General features: G+C 38.3%; 1 protein-coding gene across 1 annotated transcript in view; it reads right to left on the bottom strand.

The window, feature by feature from the left end:
• The window catches only part of LOC127567381 (lysosome membrane protein 2-like), a 45,920-nt gene extending 32,275 nt beyond the window's left edge, over positions 1 to 13,645 (bottom strand). The window contains exon 1 of the mRNA XM_052010229.1: positions 13,323 to 13,645. Coding sequence (XP_051866189.1) covers positions 13,323 to 13,445 — 123 coding nt within the window. The 5' untranslated portion in view covers positions 13,446 to 13,645. The remainder of the gene's footprint in view (positions 1 to 13,322) is intronic.
• Positions 13,646 to 22,020: the final 8,375 nt, after the last annotated feature.

Here is a 22,020-nt window from a genome sequence, read left to right as displayed (position 1 = left end):
AACCATAACATCATTGCTTGTGCAAGATACGACTCCACCTAGTTTTGACCCTTGAGCTCACATTTTCCCCAAAGTTCCTTACTGTCACTTTTTGCCAAATGCTCTCATGATGTCAAGAGCAGTCACTCTCACCTCGCTTCCACAATTCAGCTCTTTGGTCCACACTTGAAGAACTTAATGAGGTCTGGAACCAAACCGTCCAGGGAAAAACCAAACTGAGCATCAATGAGTAGGTTATACATGTGACAGCGGTGTCAAAGACACCTTCCCTCACTATGCTGATGATTAGACTAAAAGTGGTTGAAAATTTCAAATGCACTCAGAAGGATTAAGTGCAGTTACTAGCTAACAAATCTTTGCCAAAATAACAACACCCACAGCTTGTTTTCTAAATGAACTGATGCCCATTCTAAACTGGATAATTTTACTCAGTCACATCTTAAAAATGATACTTTATCATCATTCCATAATTCTACAATTGCAATGTCCCCTGCCTCCACTGCAATCATTTCTCCTGTAAATCCTGGTGAAAAGAAATGTTAAATACATTTGATGGGGAAAAGACAAAGGCTTGGGTTTTAACAAGAAATGCACACTCACTTTTAGCTTTCAGTACACTCATCCCTTGTTAGCTACACATCCACATGATTTCAGATACTTGTCTCTCCGAAGACTGAGCCACAACTTAAACTGCCTGCACAACTAGCAGAAAACACACGTTTATTCCTGTGCACAATCTCCTGCATCAAATGGGTGTGAACACCAGCATCCCATTGTTTTGTCTGGTTCCTAACGGTCTCTCACTAAATTATTGCTCAATCCTTCACATTTATCATTTTAAAGTGTTAATTTGAAGTTATACATGTTCTTTTTCTGATTCTTAGTTATTTCCTTATTAATACAAGTAAATGCTTTTAGAACATTTTAAGGCATATACATGTTTGCGTGGTGCACTGGCTACACAGGAGAACCAGTGCACTACCCAAACATATCCTATAATGTTCCAAAAGCACCAATACATTTTGCTTTGTTATCCAGAGTCTGTGCCTCTATTCCTTGTGGATAACAAGGACAGAGTTGATCACCTTTTGATGATGGTTATTTCATCAATCATATTTCAAACATGTTTAACTCTTGGACTTTTACTTTGAGAAGCAGAATTAGAATACATACAAGTACAAAAGGAAACAGAATTTCCTGAGATGGAGGAAGGCAGTAATACTCTAGATCACCCCAATGATGGGATTAAACCTGGTAACTTCAACACGTATATTCTATGCAAAGGTTTATTTTTAAAGTTTAACAAAAATTCGCTATCTCCCCCCCGCCCCTCAAACAAAGCATTCTTTCACACAGTTTCATTTCCTTGCAATGCACTGACTATTACTTCAAATACTTGCATGTGCCAGAGCAGATGGTCTGAATTGCAACATGAAAATAATTGCTGAAGCCATGGAAGCACAAGGAATTGCATGAAATTTAAGTTTATCACTAAAGCTGCAATTTTCAGTAGAGGTAGTTCTGCTATAATGCGATAGTTGCGCTCCTAAGAAACCTTGTGTTATAAAAACAATTGTGTCAATGGGGGAAAGGGGGCTAGAGTTTTAAACTTACAATAACAGCTATTTTGTCTCCCCACAAGATTTTCAAAAATAAAGGCATTTTAATAGCTACAAGTTTATTTTGTTACTGCAAGCTAAACAAGCTAAAGGCTGTATGTTACATTGCTAAATAAAGATTCCTTGCACATAGCAATAGGAAGTGATTGCTTGCTAATTTGCAATAGCCTCCCGTGGTGAAACTAACAGCCTGTGTTCTTAAGAGAGAATAGCGTCCGATTATTGCAGGGAGGTTACATGTAAAGCATCAGCACCCCCCTCCAATGCCACTTTATGCTCTGCTTGCCAAAGTAACTCTCATGTGGTTCTCCAGTTTCTGATCGAAATTGCATTATAACCAATTCGGCCTGTGCAATATAAATAGCGTTCCCTAATTCATCAATCACATTATATCCAATCTGCTATAGAAACAAGCATTATAGCAGAACTACCTGTAGTTGAAATTTTAAAGTTCAGTTCTTCTGATGCTATAACAATTTTTTTTTGAAAAATGCAGTTGGTCAAATTGAGAGATTCTTTGATTAATACACACGTAGAAAGTGCAGATACTTAATGTCCAAACCATTCCTCAAACTGAAAGATATTACAGATGAATAGTATTTGTGTGATGAATAAAGGCAAGGTGGAAGGGGAAAAAAGGAAAAATAAACATTGGAAGTGCTAATGCAAGAACCAAAACAGCAGAAGGTCAGAAATTATACAAGCAGTGATAAATGGAGGCAAAGTAAAAGAAATAAAAATTACTACTGACAATATTAAAGTAGGAGAGGCTGCTCTTCTTTATCTTATGTGAAGTTTGATCAGAATATCACAGCACTGAAGGGTAGAGTAAGGGTGGGGCAGAAAACTCATTATGGCAAGCAACAAAGTTGTATTTGCAGTCAGAGTAATTGCCCAATTTGTATTTTGTCCTCAATGTAGAGATAATTGCTCCAGAAGCAGCAAACACAATACTAAAGAATAGCTGGCAGAAGTACAAGGGATCTGTTCTCCCTTTCTCTCTAATTCCACCTAGACCCCCACCTCGCTTGACCTCACCATCCACGTCAACATGCCTTGTTTGGCAGATGCTTAAAAAACTGATACAGCATCAGAAGAACTTAAAAAATTAAATCAAATCCAAAAGTTGGAAAAATATGCCGCTTCAGCAGCAAGGAGTGCCGGGTTATCAAAGTTTTACTGTACATCTCAATGGGGTCAATTCTCATTCTCCTAAACTTGAGAGAGGCCCAGCCCACAGGCCTCACACTTCAGGAGGCTGCCCAGTGAATCCTCATTGCACCCAATTTAAATAAATACATGTTGAAGTTTAGTTAATATTTAATGCATTTAAAAGTTATCCCTTGTATCACAGGTCATATTTAAAATTGATTACAAGCCATTCAACACCAAACAATTTAAAATAACTTAAACATACATTTCTGGAACAACGAGCAGGTCAGGCAGCATCTACGAAAGGGAAATAGAATTAACATTTCAGATCTGAATGTTTCTCTCTACACTGATGCTGCCTGACTTGCTGAGTGTTTGTAACATTTTCTGTTTTGATTTCAGATTTCCAGCATCTGCAGTTTTTGATTTTGAAAATAAGTTGTTCACAACTTTACTGCCAGCAAAATAAAACTCCCATATCGATAGATTAATTTTTTCCCCCAACATACAACAAAATTCTCAAAGCCACTTGATGTCTATTCATTTTAAGAAAGGACCAACAAATTTGTTTTGTTGACAATTTGAAAATAGAGTATTTCAGGTTAAAATCTAAAATTTACAAAAAACAAAATTCTCTATCCTCTCCCAATAAATTCAAAGTTTTATTTTGAATCGCACTATCAAAGAAAACTGGAGTCCAACAAAAAGGCCTGATTATCAGAAACAACTACAGATTTCCAAAATGACTTATTTTCCTCAAGCAGAGGACAATAAAGCAGGTCCTCCCAGCAGTTCCCTTCAGATGTTTTTTTTAATTGACAAGTCACTAATTTCAATTTTAAAAAGTCAGTGGACAAAAAAAGTTCCATGGTCTTCCCATATTCCGAGATCTCACTCACTGTTGTACAAATCACAAGTGGCGAACAGTCTGACTGGGACAGAGAAGATAAAAGTTTGGAGCAACAAACAAAAAGCTGGAAGAACTCAGCATTAAGGATGGAAATGGACAGTCGACATTTTGGGTTGAGACCTTTCATCAGGACTGGGATAGAAGTTTGTGATTCCTGCACCCCCCCCCCCCCCCCCCCCCACCAGGACCAAAAGAAATCAATTTTACTAATTGGATTTTTAAAAACAAAGATCAATTTTGATGATGCCTTAAAAAGACATGCACTGGCTAATGGCTGAGCTCAAGTAATTTCAAATCAAGAATTATGTTATTCATCTAAGTATATGTGCCACGTTACAATTGCTCTCAAGATAAAATCCCTATACAAAAGGATCACTGCTTTTAGAACAAGGAAGATGGGTTACTTTAGGTCAATGTTTCTACAGCAAGCTAAAGCAAGTTAGTGTTCACAACCACAGCATCAGGTCAAGAGATCTGATTGACTTTTTACGCTGTGCTTGTTTTGAGAGTGACAAGATTATACACACTCCAGGATAAAGTTCCACATGAATAATACTTTTTATGCCACTGATTACAAACCATTCAACTCTGAACATAGTTGAGAGAAATAAAGTTCAATGTGAATACTTTCTTTCACCTGAATCCCCACCACCCCATTCCCAGTTTGTTCCCATTATAAACGTCCTTGAATTCTTGGATGTGTGGTAGCACGGACATTGACAATTGGAATGCAAGTTATCCAAGAAGGCATTAATGTTGTATAACCTGGGATAACAACTACTGGCAGGCCATTCAATCATGAGAGGCAGGATTATTGAACCCAGGTATTCAATCATAAGGGGCACATCGATGAACACTGACTCACATGGACAGACAAACCTAGACGCTGGGAATTCTTTGCCTCCAAAGCTCTGCTACTTACTCAATAAAACTTGTTGCAACATTGGATATGACCCCTGTTTAATCAAAAAGGCCACCTTCCCCATCAGTGAGGTTTTTAAAAATTTTCCACAGTATTACAGAAATAAATCAGCCTGAAATATAAGAGTGAAACAGCTTAACATGAATACTGAACAAAAGCAGGATGCTGCTTCAAATGGACACCCATTTTAAAAATCTTTGAAAGGGAAGAACAATAAATAGTCATTTTTGTAAAATGGGCAAGTGTACAAATGTAAGTGAATGTGGTAAGTTAACATTAACATAGAGAACATAGAACAGTACAGCACAATACAGGCCCTTCAGCCCACAATGTTGTTCCAAACTTTAAACTTCATCTAAGACTATCTAACCCCTTCCTCCCACATATCCCTCTATTTTAAATTCCTCCATATGCTTATCTAACAATCTCTTGAATTTGACAAATGTGCTTGCCTCCACCACCACCCCAGGCAGCGCATTCCATGCCCCAACCACTCTCTGGGTAAAAAACCTTCCTGTTATCTCCCTTGAACTTCCCACCCATTAAAGCCATGCCCTCTTGTATTAAGCATTGGTGACCTGGGAAAGAGGCACTGGCTGCCCACTCGATCTATTCCTCTTAATATTTTGTACACCTCTATCAAGTCTCCTCTCCAAAGAGAGAAGCCCTAGCTCCCTTAGTCGCTCCTCATATGCATACTCTCTAAACCAGGCAGCATTCTGGTAAATCTCCTCTGCACCCTTTCCAACACTTCCACATCCTTCCTATAATGAGGCGACCAGAACTGGACACAGTACTCTGTGTGGTCTAACCAGAGTTTTATAGAGCTGCATCATTACCTCACGGTTCTTAAACTCGATCCCACAACTTACGAAAGCTAACACCCCATAAACTTTCAGGGATGTGTGGATATGGACCCCCAGATGCCTCTGTTCCTCCACTCTACCAAGAATCGTGCCATTAACTTTGTGCTCTGCCTTGGAGTTTGTCCTTAAATGTAGGACATCCCAATTCTTTCTAAAAGCTTTCTTCTGTTAAGATGCAACCCTTCAATAGTGCTTCAGCACCATCCTAAGCCAGTTTTGCACAGATAGAATGTAATGCAAATAACTTACCCTTCCCCTCCAACCTCGTATTAATGACAATGACTCAATTAATGACTCAAAAACATCCATTTGGTCCAACTGGTTTATGCATTCTAACCACACCAACATACCCTTTTCTTGCTCGCATACAAGAGCAAGCTACATTCGTTTTGATATTCACCCGAAGTACTCCAAGAGATTACTAGATCCCTGCTCCAATAACTCTCAGGATAAAAAACATTCAAGAACAAGTAATTAAGATTTATTGATGACTCTGATGTGTGTTATGGGAATGATTTCTAATTTAAGTAGTTGTGCTGCTTGCCAAGTACAACATTCCTGGACTGACAATTTTAAAAAAAGTTTTAATCAAAGCATGGAGGGAATTTGGCTGAAGTATTACAGCTTTAAATGCCATGACACTCATGTCCTGTATTCACACAGAGTCAGTTATAATGGTTTTAACTGATACAACAACACACAAACTTAAACAAAAGTTTGCAATCATCTTTCCCAGACATCAGCAAAGAATGCAGATCCTTAATCAGAAAATGTTATCTACCGCTCCCAATGTTTTACCTTTATTGGATCTCACTAGAGGAGGCTGTGAGTTGTTCACTTCTAATCTAGGAACATTTATCACTTGCCTTTAATTATTTTTTTGTTATTTTCTAATGAAGTGCTTACAAACTCCAAATATTTTTCCAGGAAATAAAGCTACAAAAGTTAAAACCAAAGTAATAACAGTTTCTTGGTGTACACGTGGGCATTTTAAAATGAGTTCAAATGTAGCAGTCAGTTTTGCCAGGACAGGCTTTTCTTTTGCACAAATCTCCTTCGCCCAACTACTTTCACCCAATAAAAGGTCTGTCCCATTGTCAAAACCTCTTTAATAAGTCTTTTACAATACTGGCACAAGTTTAATCTTGATTTTTAACTGCTAAAATGAATACCAGATCTAAAGCATCAGCTAATGGTAAAGGTAATGGAGACCAACCTACTTTGGAAGCTATTTCTAATCTGGATAGAAAGTTTGACTGAAGCTTTGCCAAATCGAAGTCCATGTTACAGGACTTTGAAGAAAAACAAAATACTCTTAACTAGGAGAATGCCAAACAAAGGCAACTAATTACTGAACTCGACCAAGCTGGTAAAGAGAGAGATGCCAAACTTCATTCACTTGAAAAAGCTTTAATTATGACCAAGCAAAACCTGGAAAAGCAACAACAGAGGATCATGGACCTGGAAGGACGCAGCAGGATGAAAAATTTAAGAATCATCAACTTTCCAGAAGACACCGAGACTGGTAACCCCACAGAATTCTTTTCTAAACTTTTGGTCGATGTGTTCGGCTCCGATATGTTCCCTGCTGACCCCATTCTGGACAGAGCTCATAGAGTATTAAGATTCAAACCTGCTCCGGATCAAAAACCTCGGCCAGTAATTTTGAGATTTCATTTTGTCAGCGTCAAGGAACTCTTGATTCATACTGCTCGTCGTCGTGGAATGATTCAATTTAAACAATGGAAGTTTCAAATATGTTGAAGATTACGCCCCAGAAGTTATGAAAGAAAGGCTGACCTATAAACCCCCCCAATTATGGCTTGTCTCTATCAAAGCAATTATCATCCTGCATTATTATTCCCAGCAAGGCTTAGAATTATACTACCTGATAAATCTCGTAAATGGTTTAAATCTGTTCAAGAGGCCAAGCAGTTTCTCTTGAACTAGCTTTTAATTTTAAAAGCTAAGAAATGCGGAAGAGATAGTGTTTTTCCTTTGATTTACTACTTACTCACTTTATCTAATTAATTTTTAGATTTAAACCTCTTTTTTTCTTCTTTTAATATTTTTAATGTTTTGTTTTTATTATAATTAAGAATTTAACAAAATGACTGATCGTTTGCTTTCTTTCTGAAATAATTATTAAACTGTATTCTTTAAAGGTTGACTGTTAATGCCCTTTGGCTTTGTTTTAATTCCATAACTTTGTTGTTATTTCGATAACTTTGCTGTTATTTCGATATCTCTGTTTGGGTTATCTCGTTCATTCTTAGTCTAAACGTGAGTGGTTTATATATTTGTTAACTTGGACTACCACGACCAATAGAATTGGGGTTAATTCAATTAGAGGGTAGCTTTCTGGCTATCGATTGGCCAGTTTTTGGGCTGTTGGGGGAGGGGGCTGGGGCTGTTTCTAGGTTTTTTCTCTTCTGGGCTAAACTACAAATTTTCCTAAATTGTCATCATATCCGATTCCTCTGAACTTTTCTACTTCTTCCTGTTGGTAAGATCTGTATATACCGAGATTAACCCTTTACATACCATATGTTTTTTAATCTGTTAAAATGGATAAGACTATTAATTTTATTTCATGGAATGTTAACAGCTTAAACAATTTGCTTAAGCGCAAGAGTTTCATAGATTAAATGCTCAGATCATTGTTGTTCAGGAGACTCACACCAGGAAGAAAGATAATCAATTTTTTTTAAGATTTTGGAGGGGTCAACAGTTCCATTCAAATTCACAAGCAAAGGTGAAAGGAGTTTCTATTTTTTATAGACTCCTCAATTTCGTTTGTCCATCATGAGACAATATCAGACCCAAATAGTAGATTTTTATTAATTACTGTTCTACTTCATAATAAAAAAGTTGTTATGGTTAATGTTTATGCACCCAATGTAGATAACCCTGAATTTTTTAAACATTTGTTTGCATTATTTCCTAATTTAAATGAATACACTGTGATTATGGGTGGAGATTTTAACTGCTGTCTAAACCCTTCGATGGATAGATCTGTGTCAAATCCTGCACTTCCAAACAAATCCGCTGCCTTCATTAATTCCTTTTTAGTTGAATCCAGAATCTTAGATGTTTGGAGATTTCTACACCCATTTGATAAAGAATTTTCATTCTTTTCTCATGTCTATCATAATTACTCGAGGATTGATTTTTTTTATTGATGCTAGATTAGTTCCACTTACTATGGACTGTAAATACGATGCAATTGCCATTTCTGATCATGCACCATTGAGATTATCAATTAAATTACCAGATGTATCCTTTGATGTCAGACAATGGCGATTTAACCCTTCGCTATTACAAGACTTAGATTTCGTCCAATTTATTAAAGAACAGATTTCATTTTTCCTCTTAACTAATTTTACTGAAATCTCCAGTGGGATAATATGGGATATGTTTAAAGCATACATCCATGGTCAAATTATTTCATATTCCGCTGGATTGAAAAAACGAACTAATAATGAAATACGTACATTAGCTGACAAGATTAAAGAAATCAATAAAATATATTCTGTTACTCCTAATCTGGAGCTTTCTAAAAAGAGAACAGAACTCCAACTACAACAGTTTATTATTAACATCTTCAACTGAAAATCTACTACTTAAAAACAAAAGTCAATTTTATGGTGACAAATCTGGTAAATTATTGGCCAACCAATTGAAAGCTACTATATCTAAGCGTCAGATTAATAAAATTCGTAAACCAGATGGTACCTACACGATAGATCAAGTTCAAATTAACAAATCCTTTCAAGAAGTTTATTCTTCTTTATACCAATCAGAATCACCTGAGGATCCTACTTTAGTACATGAATTTTTAAGAGATTTGAAGATTCCCCAATTACCTTTAAATGAACGCTCTACATTAGATGCTCCCATTTCAGAGGAAGAAATAAAGAAAGTAATATTTTCAATGAATTCGGGTAAAGCACCCGGCCCTGACGGATACACAACTGAATTTTTTAAATCCTTTTCTGATATTCTTGTTCCCTGGTTAGCCAAAATTTTTTAAAGATGCCCTATCAGTGGGTAAACTACCACAATCTTTCTAATGAAGGAACTATTTCTTAAAAAGGATAAAGATCCCACGGATTGTGCATCTTATAGACCTATTTCTTTATTAAATGTAGATTCCAAAATGTTTTCCAAAATATTGGCCTTTAGATTGGAAAAGGTTCTTCCACAAATTATCTCTGAAGACCAGACAGGAGTTATTCAGAATCGTTATCTACATTTTAACATTAGGATATTAATGAATATTATATATACCCCTTCAACCCAAATTCCAGAATGTGTTGTTTCACTAGATGCTGAAAAGGTGTTTGACAGAGTCGAATGGGATTATCTACTGAGTACACTTCAAAAATTCAATTTTAGTCCTAAATTTATATCTGCGATTAAAATGATTTATTATGCACCAATGGCTTCAATATTTACTAATAATCAAAGATCTCCTTTGTTTAGGCTTTTTCCTGAGGTAAAGACAAGGCTGCCCGTTAAACCCTTTATTATTTGATATTGCTTTAGAACCTTCGGCTATTGCACTTTGGGATTCTTCAAATACATGTGGTATTACTCGTGGACAGAAGATTCATAAGATATCTCTTTATGCAGATGACCTGTTACTTTATATTTCTAATCCGGAGGAATCTATCCCCACAGTACTATCACTATTAGATCAGTTTAGTGTTTTTTCTGGCTATAGATTAAATTTTAATAAGAGTGAACTTTTTCCATTAAATATGCAAATCCCAATTTATAGTCAATTACCTTTTAGATTGGTAACTGACTATTTTATGTATTTAGGTGTTAAAATTACTAAAAGAGACATAAGGACTTATTTAAAGCTAATCTACTGCCTTTAATTAACCATACTAAACAATTATTTACTAAATGGTCCCCACTGTCTCTATCATTGGTAGGCCGAATTAATGCGGTTAAGATGACTATTTTACCAAAATTTTTATATTTATTTCAAGCAATTCCAACTTTTGTTCCAAAACCTTTTTTTTGACACTATTGATTCTAAAATCCTTTCATATATTTGGCAGAATAAAAACCCAAGGCTAAGTAAGAAATATTTACAAAAACTAAAAAAAGGATGGTGGTATGGCCTTGCCTAACTTTAGATTATATTATTGGGCAATCAATATTAGATATTTAATTTTTTGGATACAAGAATCTGATGTAATTCAACGCCCCAAATGGGTACACCTTGAGTCCCAATCAGTACTTGAATTTTCATTAGTTTCTACTTTAGGAGCTCCACTCCCTTTTGCACTTACCAAATTAAGCAAACATATGATTAACCTAATTGTTAAACATACAATACGAATATGGTTTCAATTTTGTGAATCTTTTGGATTGAATAAATTTAACCTGTCAAGTCCCATTCAATCTAATTTTTTCTTTCATCCATCCAGAGTTGACTCAGCTTTTTCCATATGGAAAAGGAAGGGAATAGTATGTTTTCGTGATTTATTCATTGATAACTTTTTCGTCTTTTGAACAATTGTCTAACAAATACAATTTGCCTAGATCACACCTTTTTTCGATATTTGCAAATTAGAATTTTTTTTTAAAGCTACTATACCCTCTTTTCCCACCTGACAAAACTGAAATTACAGAAAAAATCTTAGGTCTTAATCCTTGTCAGAAGGGCTTGATAGCAATAATTTATGATTTAATTATGAAAATTCATTCAGAACCACTGGACAAAATTAAGAATGAATGGGAAAGTGAACTCCAGACATCTTTACCTACAGAGACTTGGAAGAAAATTCTTCATTTAGTTAATGTATCTTCAACGTGTGCCAGACATTCTTTGATACAGTTTAAGGTAGTTCACAGGACCCATATGTCAAAAGATAAGCTAGCTCGTCTTTAATCACCATACAAATCCTACATGTGACAGATGTAAATCGAATGTGGCTTCTTTGACACATATGTTTTGGTCCTGTCTTCTTTTGGAAAAATATTGGAAAGATATTTTTAACATTATTTCAAATGTATTGAAGATTGATTTACAACCTCATCCTATTTTTGGTTTACCAAGGATAGAATCTGGTCATCTGCCTCTGCTAACTGTATGATTGCCTTTGTTACATTAATGGCCAAATGATCCCTGTTGCTTAAATGGAAGGATCCAATATCCCCTACTACTTTTCAATGGTTCTCTCAAACTATATCATGTTTAAACTTGGAAAAAAAAATTAGGAGTGGTACTGTTGATCCTTCGCTTAAATCTGAGGAAGTTGAGTCTATTTATTCAATATTTTCACATGATTTAGATCCCCTTATAATAACCTTTCAATTTAGAGGAACGGAGTTGACAACATAATATTGCTCTGTTTATATTGAGAAATTTTAGTCTAGTTTTTTCTGGTTTTTTTGGAATTTTTTTTCTTTAGTTTAGTTTAGTTTGGTTTGATATATTGTTTATATTTTTTTATTGGGGATTTTTTCTTTAATATTTTATAATAAATCTTTTTCTTTTATATTATATTCATTCACTAACAGATCGTCGGAGCTACAGATTTTTTTTATACCTTATTGTTCTTTATGATTATCCATGCCATGATTGTTCTCCTGATCTCTTTGTATTACATGTATAAACATTGATATATTAATCTGTATTAATTTGAAAATAATAAAAAGATTGAAAAATAAAGTATCCCACAGGGCTTCACAGGAGTATTATCAAGTTAAAATTTGACAATGATCCATATAAAAGATACAGAAACTTGATCAAATTAGGTAGGGAGTAAGTTAAAGGAAATGAGGGAGAAAGTTAGGGAGTGAACTCCAATGCTTACAATCACGGCAGCCAGTAATACAAGTAGTAACTTGCATGTTTATTACTGTGCAGAACATCAAAATGCCCCCAGTTATCTTCTAGTCACGTGAAAAAGTTTTTCATTGTTGTAGGAAACACAGCAAACTCCCACTGTCAGCAATTAAATCATGATCTTGTTTTCAGTTGTAGTGATGTTGATTGGGGAATAAATAAGCAGAAATAGTGGAGCAGTTAAAATCATAAGGCCAGAATTAGATGCACAGTTTTCTTGGAAAGCTGGAAGAGTTTGATGGAGATTTTGAAAAAAACAAGAATGAGAATTCTAATTCAGAAAAAGTGTTGCTTAACCAGGGGTTGAGCAGCCCAGGAATGTTGACTGAACAGGATTTGATGCTAATTAGGCCATGTGCAGTTGAGCTTTTAGTCAGTTTACCTTTCACAGTTCACCACTCATTTGTTTGCCTAATTTCACTTAATTTGTTATGAAGTAGCTTGGGGCTTAAACAAAAGTTTATCAATATACTTTATTATTTAAGGGTCATGTGTCAGCCTAGCACTATGACTCAGCAGTCCTACGTGTTTCAATTGTCCAAACCACGTTTTATTACATTGCCCTTCCCCACTTACATGTACATTAGTAGAAAAACCCCAAACTTAACTAAAGAACTGAGAAAACAATGCTTAAAGGCAAGAATATTCTACAGTAATAGATACATTATCAGTCTTGCATTGCACAATTTCAGGTTGTTGTACAACAGAATTAATTAGATGGAACATTCTGTTGTATAATAAGCATGTGCGGGTATTGTTTATGAAGTTTGGAACAGCGCCCAACAAAAACAAACGTATTCATTGTCTGCAACGTAATGACGAATGCCTCGGCCCGTATTATTCATTTCTCGATGTCAGCATCATACCATGACAATCCATGCCACCTCAAACCACCACAGTTTTCAAGATATTTGAATTACGGAACAGGTGGAAAACAGGATTAGCAAAACGCCGCAAAAGAAATTTGCAAATTTGCAGCCCTTACCCTTTTAACGTAATTCTCGACGGTTTTCAGGAAGACTTGAGAGACAAGGAGTGCAATGCTCACTATCAACAAGATAATACACAGGATACCGAGGGTGTACGTAACCCCAGGGCGGATACCCATTATAACGAGAGGCAGGAGTGGTTCTTGCAAGCTTCACTTCCACAGACCGGTGCAGACTGCTGCTTGCACTCTCGCTTTCCCCAGTCCAGTTTTACAGACGAACCAAAGCCCTGAGAAAATCCCGGCGCACGCGCTCACACTGCCACTGGCGCCCTTCCTGCGCTTGCGCGTAACAGGCAAAAACACATCCGCACTTCGCCAGCTGGGGCGTGCGCACCGACACCAAATATGCATCCAAAGAGGAAGTAGCAAAGCATTTTTAAAAGAAACATATGTCAGTTAAAATTACAGAGTCCGAAATATGTGAACTGATTGGTTGTGCATTTGCAGGATTTTCCATTTTCAAGGAAATTGTGCAGTATTTTTTCCATGTTTTCCTCATCTATAATTCGCACATAGATTCTCCTGGCCTCCCCAGAAATGAAATAATAACTTCCAGTGTCATTTTCGAATGATCATTAAGACTATAAAGCATTAGCCTGGAACACTTGTAAGCACAAGATACAGCTTTATGGACATCCAGTGATCATTATAGATACTATATCATGCAAGTTATGTAAGGTACCAAGGGCACTGTCACTGTGATTATTTTTCCCTCCGGCTAATCTGACTTTCTAAGGAATGTGACAGAATAGCTACTGGGAAAACGAGGGATCCCTGAAGGTCTGATTGATGATACCTCAGCATAATCCCACCTGGTACAAAAGCATGGTTGTAGTCATGGCCAGAGCCCAATAAGATTCATTGTAACTCAGAGAACAGAAATATTGACACCAGAGGTATAGTTGTCTGGAATGTCTAGGTTCATCATAGTACACCCAGATCTAGTGCCATTAATCAGCATGGTCTGCTGCACAGTGGTCAACAGTGAATTCTAAAGGACCACATCTTCAGTACAATCAGCTCAGTAACAGCATTGCATCATAAACTCGTGTCCTGAAAACACCTCTGTCATATATTTCAACCTTCATTTTGTATTGGATATTCAATCCAGTTGGACAGCTTTCATTACCACTCACATCCTGGCAATGCAGAGTCAGAAGCTATAGTTAAATTTTACTGAAGACCAAAAAGCCAAACATAAAAAAGTTCATTCATTTACTGTTAAAATTATTCTTCATGGTGCTTTTCCTTGCAGATGTCTGACTTGACAACAATGAGCCACACCCCTGGTTCTCTGAACATTCATGGTGCAATGCTGCTGTTCATCATTCAGACCCTCAGTTGTGGGCTTCACCAGAACAAAGGTCACCCAAAACTCAGTAGTTGAACTGCAGTTTGCAGACAGTGGCTATATTTGCTCGTGCTCAAAGGCTGAGCTCCAAGATGTCATTGACTTGTTCACCAAAGCAAGTGAGACCTTGGAAAATGTGGACCACTTCCCATTCTTGGGAGCCACCTCTTGGTCAAGACAGATATCGATGATGAAATTTACCATTGTTTTTCATGTGTCAACACAGCTTTGGTCAATTGACAAAAAAGGTGTTTAAAGATCAAAACCTAAGACATGGCACAAAACTCAGCTGTCATTCCCAAGGTGATCTGCAGCTTGGCATCCGCAGCTGATATCCCAAGCACTGAAAAAATACCACCAATACTATCTCTACAAAATCCTCCAAATTCACTGGAAAGATAAACAACAAACATCACTATCCTCTCACAGGCCAAAATCTCCAGCACTGATGCCCTCCAGTTACTCTTGGCTACGTTGGGCTGAACACGTTGCTTGCTTGTCTGACCCCACTCATCTGAAACAGACATACACTTCCACGTTCTCTCATAGAAGGAATTACCAAGTAGACAGAGAAAAAGATTTAAGGATGTCTTCAAAGCTTCCTTGAAGAAATGCAACATCTACACTGACTCCTGGGAAATCCCTGGCCCATGACTGCTCAAAGTGGAGAAGGAGCATTCAGGATGGTATTGTAGGTATGGCAGGCATGATATGTAAGGCCATGCACTGGGAGCACACAGAGGCCCTACAGAAATGCTGGATGAGACACATGCATCTCAAGCTGTTGGTAAATTATTAATTTCCATAATTAAGGAAAGCATGACAATTTTCAGCTATCAAGCAAACCAAAGTGGATTACTGGGAAATAGATCATCCCTGACCTACTTGAATGAACAATTTGAATCCATGACAGAAGCAATGAGCAGGGAATGTCAATGAATATTATTTATAAAAGCTTCCAGAAAATAGTTGATAAAATCCTTTTAAAAAACACAGTCCCTAAAGTTGAAGCCCTTGATTGAACCAAGATTAGGAAATTGTCTGAGTGACAGGGGAACAGAGAGTAAAAAGTGGTACAGTGGTGTAACTAGAAGAGTTACTGCCTCACAGCTCCAGTGACCCAGGTTCAAACTGACCTCAGGAGCCGTCTGTGTGGAGTTGCACATCCTTCCTGTGACCACTTGGATTTACTCTGGGTACTTTGGTTTCCTCCCATTTCCCAGAGATATGTGGGTTGGTAGGTCAATTGGCCACTGTAAATTGCCCCTAGCATGTGGCAAAATCTGCGGGGGGGGGGGGGGAAGGGGGTTGAAGGAAGCATGGGGAGAATAAAAAATGGGCTTAATGTAGGATTGCCCTAAATGCATGGTTGATAGTTGGTGTGGACTCAGTGGGCCAAAGGGCCCATTGCCCTGGTTTATCTCTCTATGACTCTTATGATAATGGGTAGATCATTTAATTGACAGAATATAACTCATGATATCTTGAAATGATCTGTATGGATAGCCTATCCATTCACCATATTTATAATTTATTTATATGATCAGATGGAAAGTCATGTTTCCCTGTGACAGAATTATAACCACATTGTGTACAGTATGGATGGAAAAAATACATTTGTAAAAGATAGATTGTGAATGGGTAAAATAGTAGATTTCATTGTTGGCAAATGTAATTTAGATCCAAAATTAATGGTACATAATGGTCTGAAATGTGCTGTTTGTAGCCACAAATTCTGCAGGGAACCACTGGCTTTCAGGCATTGCCCACAGTTGAACCCTGGACCTATGTGAACCTGTTGTCAGTCCGAGATGCGTCAGGTGACGGACACCTGGCACAGGATTGGAATCCCCATTTATTTGAATGGGGATTCCCAGCCTGAAGATTAGAAGGTAAAAGGTTATTTTATGTATTTTAACGTCAAGGACATTTTAAAAAATATCTTTTAAATTACAATCTGCATCGACAAGAGAGAAGGCTCCACCTCCAGCTTTTCCTCCTGTCATGTGCTGTCATGCCATTCAGAGGCACTGCCTAAGGTTTACTCATTGCTGAGGCCTCAATGTGCCTCATCAGGTGATACTTGGGTGTAGAGAGCTGGCCCTCTGCAGCCAGCTCAGGCAGGTACAGACATATTGTGGATGGTGATTAATATCTTCAGGACTGGAAAGTAAGGAGTAAAAAATATACCACATGAATACCAAACATTGACCTTACCATACTGAGTTCAGTTCTGAACAATTCTGATCACCATATTTTAGGATGAATATACTGGCACTGAAGGGTTGTAGCATAGATTTACTGAAATGTTACCTGGTCTCTGAGGGTTACGTTTTGAGATTACATATAAACTATTGTACTCCTTTGAATTTAAACGCTTCAGAGGTGACTTGATTGAGGCTTCCAATATGTTAAAGGTAATCAATAGACTAGGCAGACAGAAGCTAATTTTGTTGTTCATGGAGTGTAACGGTATCAGACAGCTATGGCTAAGTTGGTAGCATTCCTGCCTCTGAGTCAGAAAGTTGGGGGTTCGAGTTTCATTCAGTGACAAGCTTGAAAAGCTAAGGCCACATTTCAGTGCTGAACTGCCTTTCAGAGAACAATATTAAAATATGTTTACCTCCTCAGGTGAATATTAATTGTCCCATCCCAATGTTTTGTAGAAAGAAAGGGACCAAGACCTTTGTTCATTTTTCAATCAGCACCATCAACAAATTATCTGCTTATTATCTTTGTGTGCAATGTGTTATTTAAATGCAAGTCTTGCTTTGATTGTGTACAAACTATTTGAAACTTAAACTTTTATATATTAAGGGTAGTAGAAGTTTGCAACTTTCTTCCATGGCAAATGACACTGGGACAACTATTAACTTTAAACCTGATATTTTTGCTAACAAAAGATGCCAAGGGATAAGGGGGAAGGTTGGATAAATCAAGTTAGATTGAAGATTACCCATGATCTTGTTTAATGTCATTTAGATTTCTGGTCTAAATGGTCTGTTTCTGTTAACCCACAGTCTTCTGACCCAAATGTGAGTCTGCAACCAAATGAACACAGCTAACATTAAAGTTGTATGGAAATAGCATTTCATTGGACATAACATTACATGGCACATTTCAAAGAGGAGGAGGACATTTCCCCAGAGTAATATTCTTCACTCAATACAAGTGTGATTAATGATTGGAAACACAAAAGCCTAGAAACCTCCAGAGGTGAAGTAGCAGTTATAGAATGGAGCTGAATTAGAGTACAGGTGCAGCAAGATAAATTGGGTTAATGCCCGTCAGCAGGAATGGTGTGGAAGAGAGGACTTTGGATTTCAGCGGCAAGGAAGGCCTGTACAAAATAGATGGGCTGCACCTGTGCTTGACTGAGAGCAATGCCCTTGGAGAGAGATTAATTAATAGTTTGTGTTTGTGGGGATCAACACATTTGGCAGCAAAAAGTAGAACTGAATGGAGCATCTGAATAAGATGAACAACGTACACAAGAAGAAACAAAGAACATTAGAATAAAGTGTATTTCAGACAGAGACCAATCAGGGGAGGACCAAACAAACAGGGGTGAATTTTGGAATGCATATGCATTGATGTGAGGAGTGTGACAAATATGGTTGGAGAATTGCAGCTACATGTCACTACATGAGGTTATGACATTATGACAAAATTCTTTTTCTTCTTAAGCAGCCCCTTGGGATTAACAATGACTTGCTTCCACTCTGGTTCGGGGTTCCAAGGTGGCTGATGAGGCCAATGTGGAACAACAGATTCTTCTAGAGATGGAGCAGGAGCTGGCTGAAGGGGAAGGTGGGTGGGTAGTTTGTGAGGCGGTGCGTTCTCTCTGCTGCTTTCACAGGGCTTCAGTGTGCTGCCAATGCGTGGCCTTCGGGTAGTCAATACCCTGCAGGATGCACCTTCTCCACTCCTAGTAGTCATGGACACAGAAATCAGTGGCTTTAATCATGTCAGAGTCATACAGCACAGAAATAGGCCCCTTGGCCCACCATGTTTATGCTGACCATCAAGTATCTATCTTTACTAATCCAATTTACCGGCAGCTAGCCTGTAGCCTACTCTATCTTTGCAATTCAAATGCTTGTCCAGCCGCTTTTTAAGTGTCGTGAGAGTACCTGCCTCCCCCACTTTCTCAGGCAGTGCGTTCCAGATTGCAACACCTTCAGCATGAAAAAAAATCTTCCTCAGATCCCCTTTAAACCTCTTACTCCTTAACATTATGCCCTCTGGTACAAGACACTTTTGCCATGGGGAAAAGTTCCTTGCTATCTTTCCTGTCTATGCATCTCATAATTTTGTATACCTCTATCAGGTCTCCCCTCAGCCTCGTTTGCTCCAATGAAAACAAGCCGAGTCTATCAAATTTCTCCTCATAACCAAAACATTCCATCCAAGGCAACATCCTCGTGAATCTTCAATACACCCACTTCAGTACAATCACATCCTTCTTATAGAGTGGCAACAAGAACTACACACAATGTTCCTGCTGTGGTCTGACCAATATTTTATAAAGATACACCAAGACCTCCCTGCACTTAATATTCTATGACACTAGCTAATGAAGGCAATCATCCCATATGCTTTCTTCACCACTTTATCTATTTGTGCCGCCACCTTAAGGGACCTTTGGACTTTCTGGGGCCCTACCATATACAGTATGGTATGTGTCCTACCTTTAGCATCACCTCATACTTATCAGGTTTAAATTCTATCTGCCGTGCCCAATTTAAGAGCAACTTGCCTTGAATCTTTTTCTTTGTCTGGCCAGTAATCTTCTCCCACAACAGATTTCTATTCTGTGATCTGGTGTCAGGAATGTGAACAACCTGGCCAGACCAATGTAGCCGATTGAGAGTAACTAGTGCCTCACAGCAGGGGATGTTAGCCTGGGAAGAACCCTGACACTAGTTCACCTATACTTCCAGTGAATTTGAAGGATTTTGTGGAAATGACATTCAGATGACTGCTGTAGGTAGTCCGGATCTCAGAAGCAAACAGGAGAGCAGGAATTTCTATTGCCTGGCAGACTATTACAGGCATTTCCCAAGATACATAAGGGTTCCGTCCTGAGAACAGTCCGTAAACCGATTTTTCCCTAAGTCAGAAACCAACAATCTCAATGGGGGTCGAATAACATGACCATTTATTTATTGTCTTCCCTGTGTAGTTACTATGGTGCAGAATCAGAATGCTCCACATCCAATGACTAGTTTCAATGGTCTTAAAGTTTCAATGGATGTTACATTGTTTGATGATGTATTTTACAAGTGGCAATATAAGAAACTTGCCTTGTCAGTTTCCAAAGCAAACTTTTAAGTGGCCTCCCACTATGAACCAGCAGCTGCTTAAAGACAATCTATCTGTTTAATTACTGCAAAGAGGTTTCATGTAAACTGTTTTTTGAAGATTGGTTGTCTTTTGAATTAATTAGCTGCTACCCATATTCCATAACTCTTGAAGATGTTTACATTTCTGTAACTAACTTTCCTGTTTTAAAAAATGTTTTAAATGTTTATGGGAGAATTTGTGTAAAGTTGGATTTCTGTAAGTCAGGTCGTCCAAAACCCAGGGAGCCCCTGTATTGTGCCAGGTCTGAGGTCTTGATCTCCAGATATTCTTTTCCTCAGTCAGCTGAAGGATATGCTGGCACATTACATATGTGGTGAATTTCATCATCAAATCTGCCTTCGCCAAGAGGTATTCCTGTGACATGGGTAGTGGTCCACATCTTCCAAGGTCTCATCAAGAATCTTTATTGTTGGAAGGTTGTATAGTGCAGTGGAGGCAGGTTGGTAGAGGACCTTGATTTTATGCATATTGGGTGTAAGGTGTATCTTCTCGTGTGCATTGGTAAATGAGATGACAATGCTTGGAGCTCCACCTATGCGTGCATGCATCGGCAAGTGTCCTCTGCATGCTAAAATAAAATCAGAAAACACTGTTTCTCTTTCCACAGATGTTGCTTGACCGGCTGAGTTTTTCCAGCATTTTCTGTTTTTATTTCAGATATCCAGCATCTGCATTTTTTTTATCCTCTTCAGCCCGATTACTGAGGTTTGGATGATCTTGATTCTGGAGTCCAGTCGTCTCAGGTTGAACAGTTTCCCATTGGTTCTGAAGATCAGCTCCACCCCAACAGAATGTTTATTGCAGTGAGACTTTTTTTAAATTTCAAAAATAAACTTTATTCATAATAAAAAATATATACAAAGGAAGAAACAGTGCAGAAACAAAACCTTAACATTCATGGATGTTACATTCAATAGTGTAAACTATAAAGAAAAAAAAACAACAAACAAAACATAACGCCATTGCCACCTATGTGGCTCCCTGTGGTGATACCCCTTTCATTGTTCAAGGGGTTATCCACCCAACTCTGCCCCTCCATGTGCGGTAGTGGAAGGATCCTATACTGTGGTCCTTCCCCACTGAGCCCTTGCATTGGCTGCACCGAGCTTCAGTGCGTCCCTCAGCACATACTCCTACAGCCTGGACTGTGCCAGTCTGTAGCATTCCCTTACAGACATCTCGCAGTGCTGGAAGATCAACAAGTTTCGGGCAGACCAAAGGGCGTCCTTCACCGAGTTGATGACCTTCCAGCGGCACTTGATGTCTGTCTCGGTGTGTGTCCCCAGGAATAGCCCATAGATCAGAGAGTCTTCTGTCATGCAGCTGCTGGGGATGAACCAGGACATGGATCCTTGCATCCTTCTCCACAACCTCTTAGCAAATCCACAGTCTGCAAAGAGGTGAGTGACTGTTTCTTCCCCACCACAGACGTCCTGAGGGCTGTGTGCATTGGGGGTGATATGTAGTCTGTAGAGGAAACTTCTGACTGGGAGGGCGCCTCTCACCGCCAGCCAATATTACAGTGAGACTTATTGTGAAAAGTCTTGAGGCAGTCACGCAACCTTATTTGATGCCCAGGCATGTGACACACAGTGTTGGTCAGTTAGCCACGTGTTACTGCATATGACATAATACCAATGACAAAAACTTGACCTTCTGCCAAGAGCAGAGGAAGAACAAGTTCCAGATATAACAGCTTCCTAGACTGAAAAATCATCTTATTCCTTGAAGGGACATTGACCTGAGAGATCAAGCAAGCCTCTCTTCCCTTTTTCTGTGTGGATTTCAGATTTCCATTTTCTGCGGTATTTTGCTTTAATCTTCACGATCACCCCTGACCCAGTTGTCAATTTTTCCCTGACTTGCAAAAACAAATTGCTTCCAACTCCTCTAAACGTGGGCAGCAGCGAGAGCTGGACATCCGGGCCCTGGCGCTGCCAGGCGTATCCCAGCAACCGCATTGTTTACGGCCGG

Source organism: Pristis pectinata, chromosome 2 (assembly GCF_009764475.1).
Source record: "Pristis pectinata isolate sPriPec2 chromosome 2, sPriPec2.1.pri, whole genome shotgun sequence".
Taxonomy (NCBI): domain Eukaryota; kingdom Metazoa; phylum Chordata; class Chondrichthyes; order Rhinopristiformes; family Pristidae; genus Pristis; species Pristis pectinata.
The sequence above is the reverse complement of the archived record's forward strand: the minus strand, read 5'-3'. Positions and strand labels throughout refer to the sequence as shown.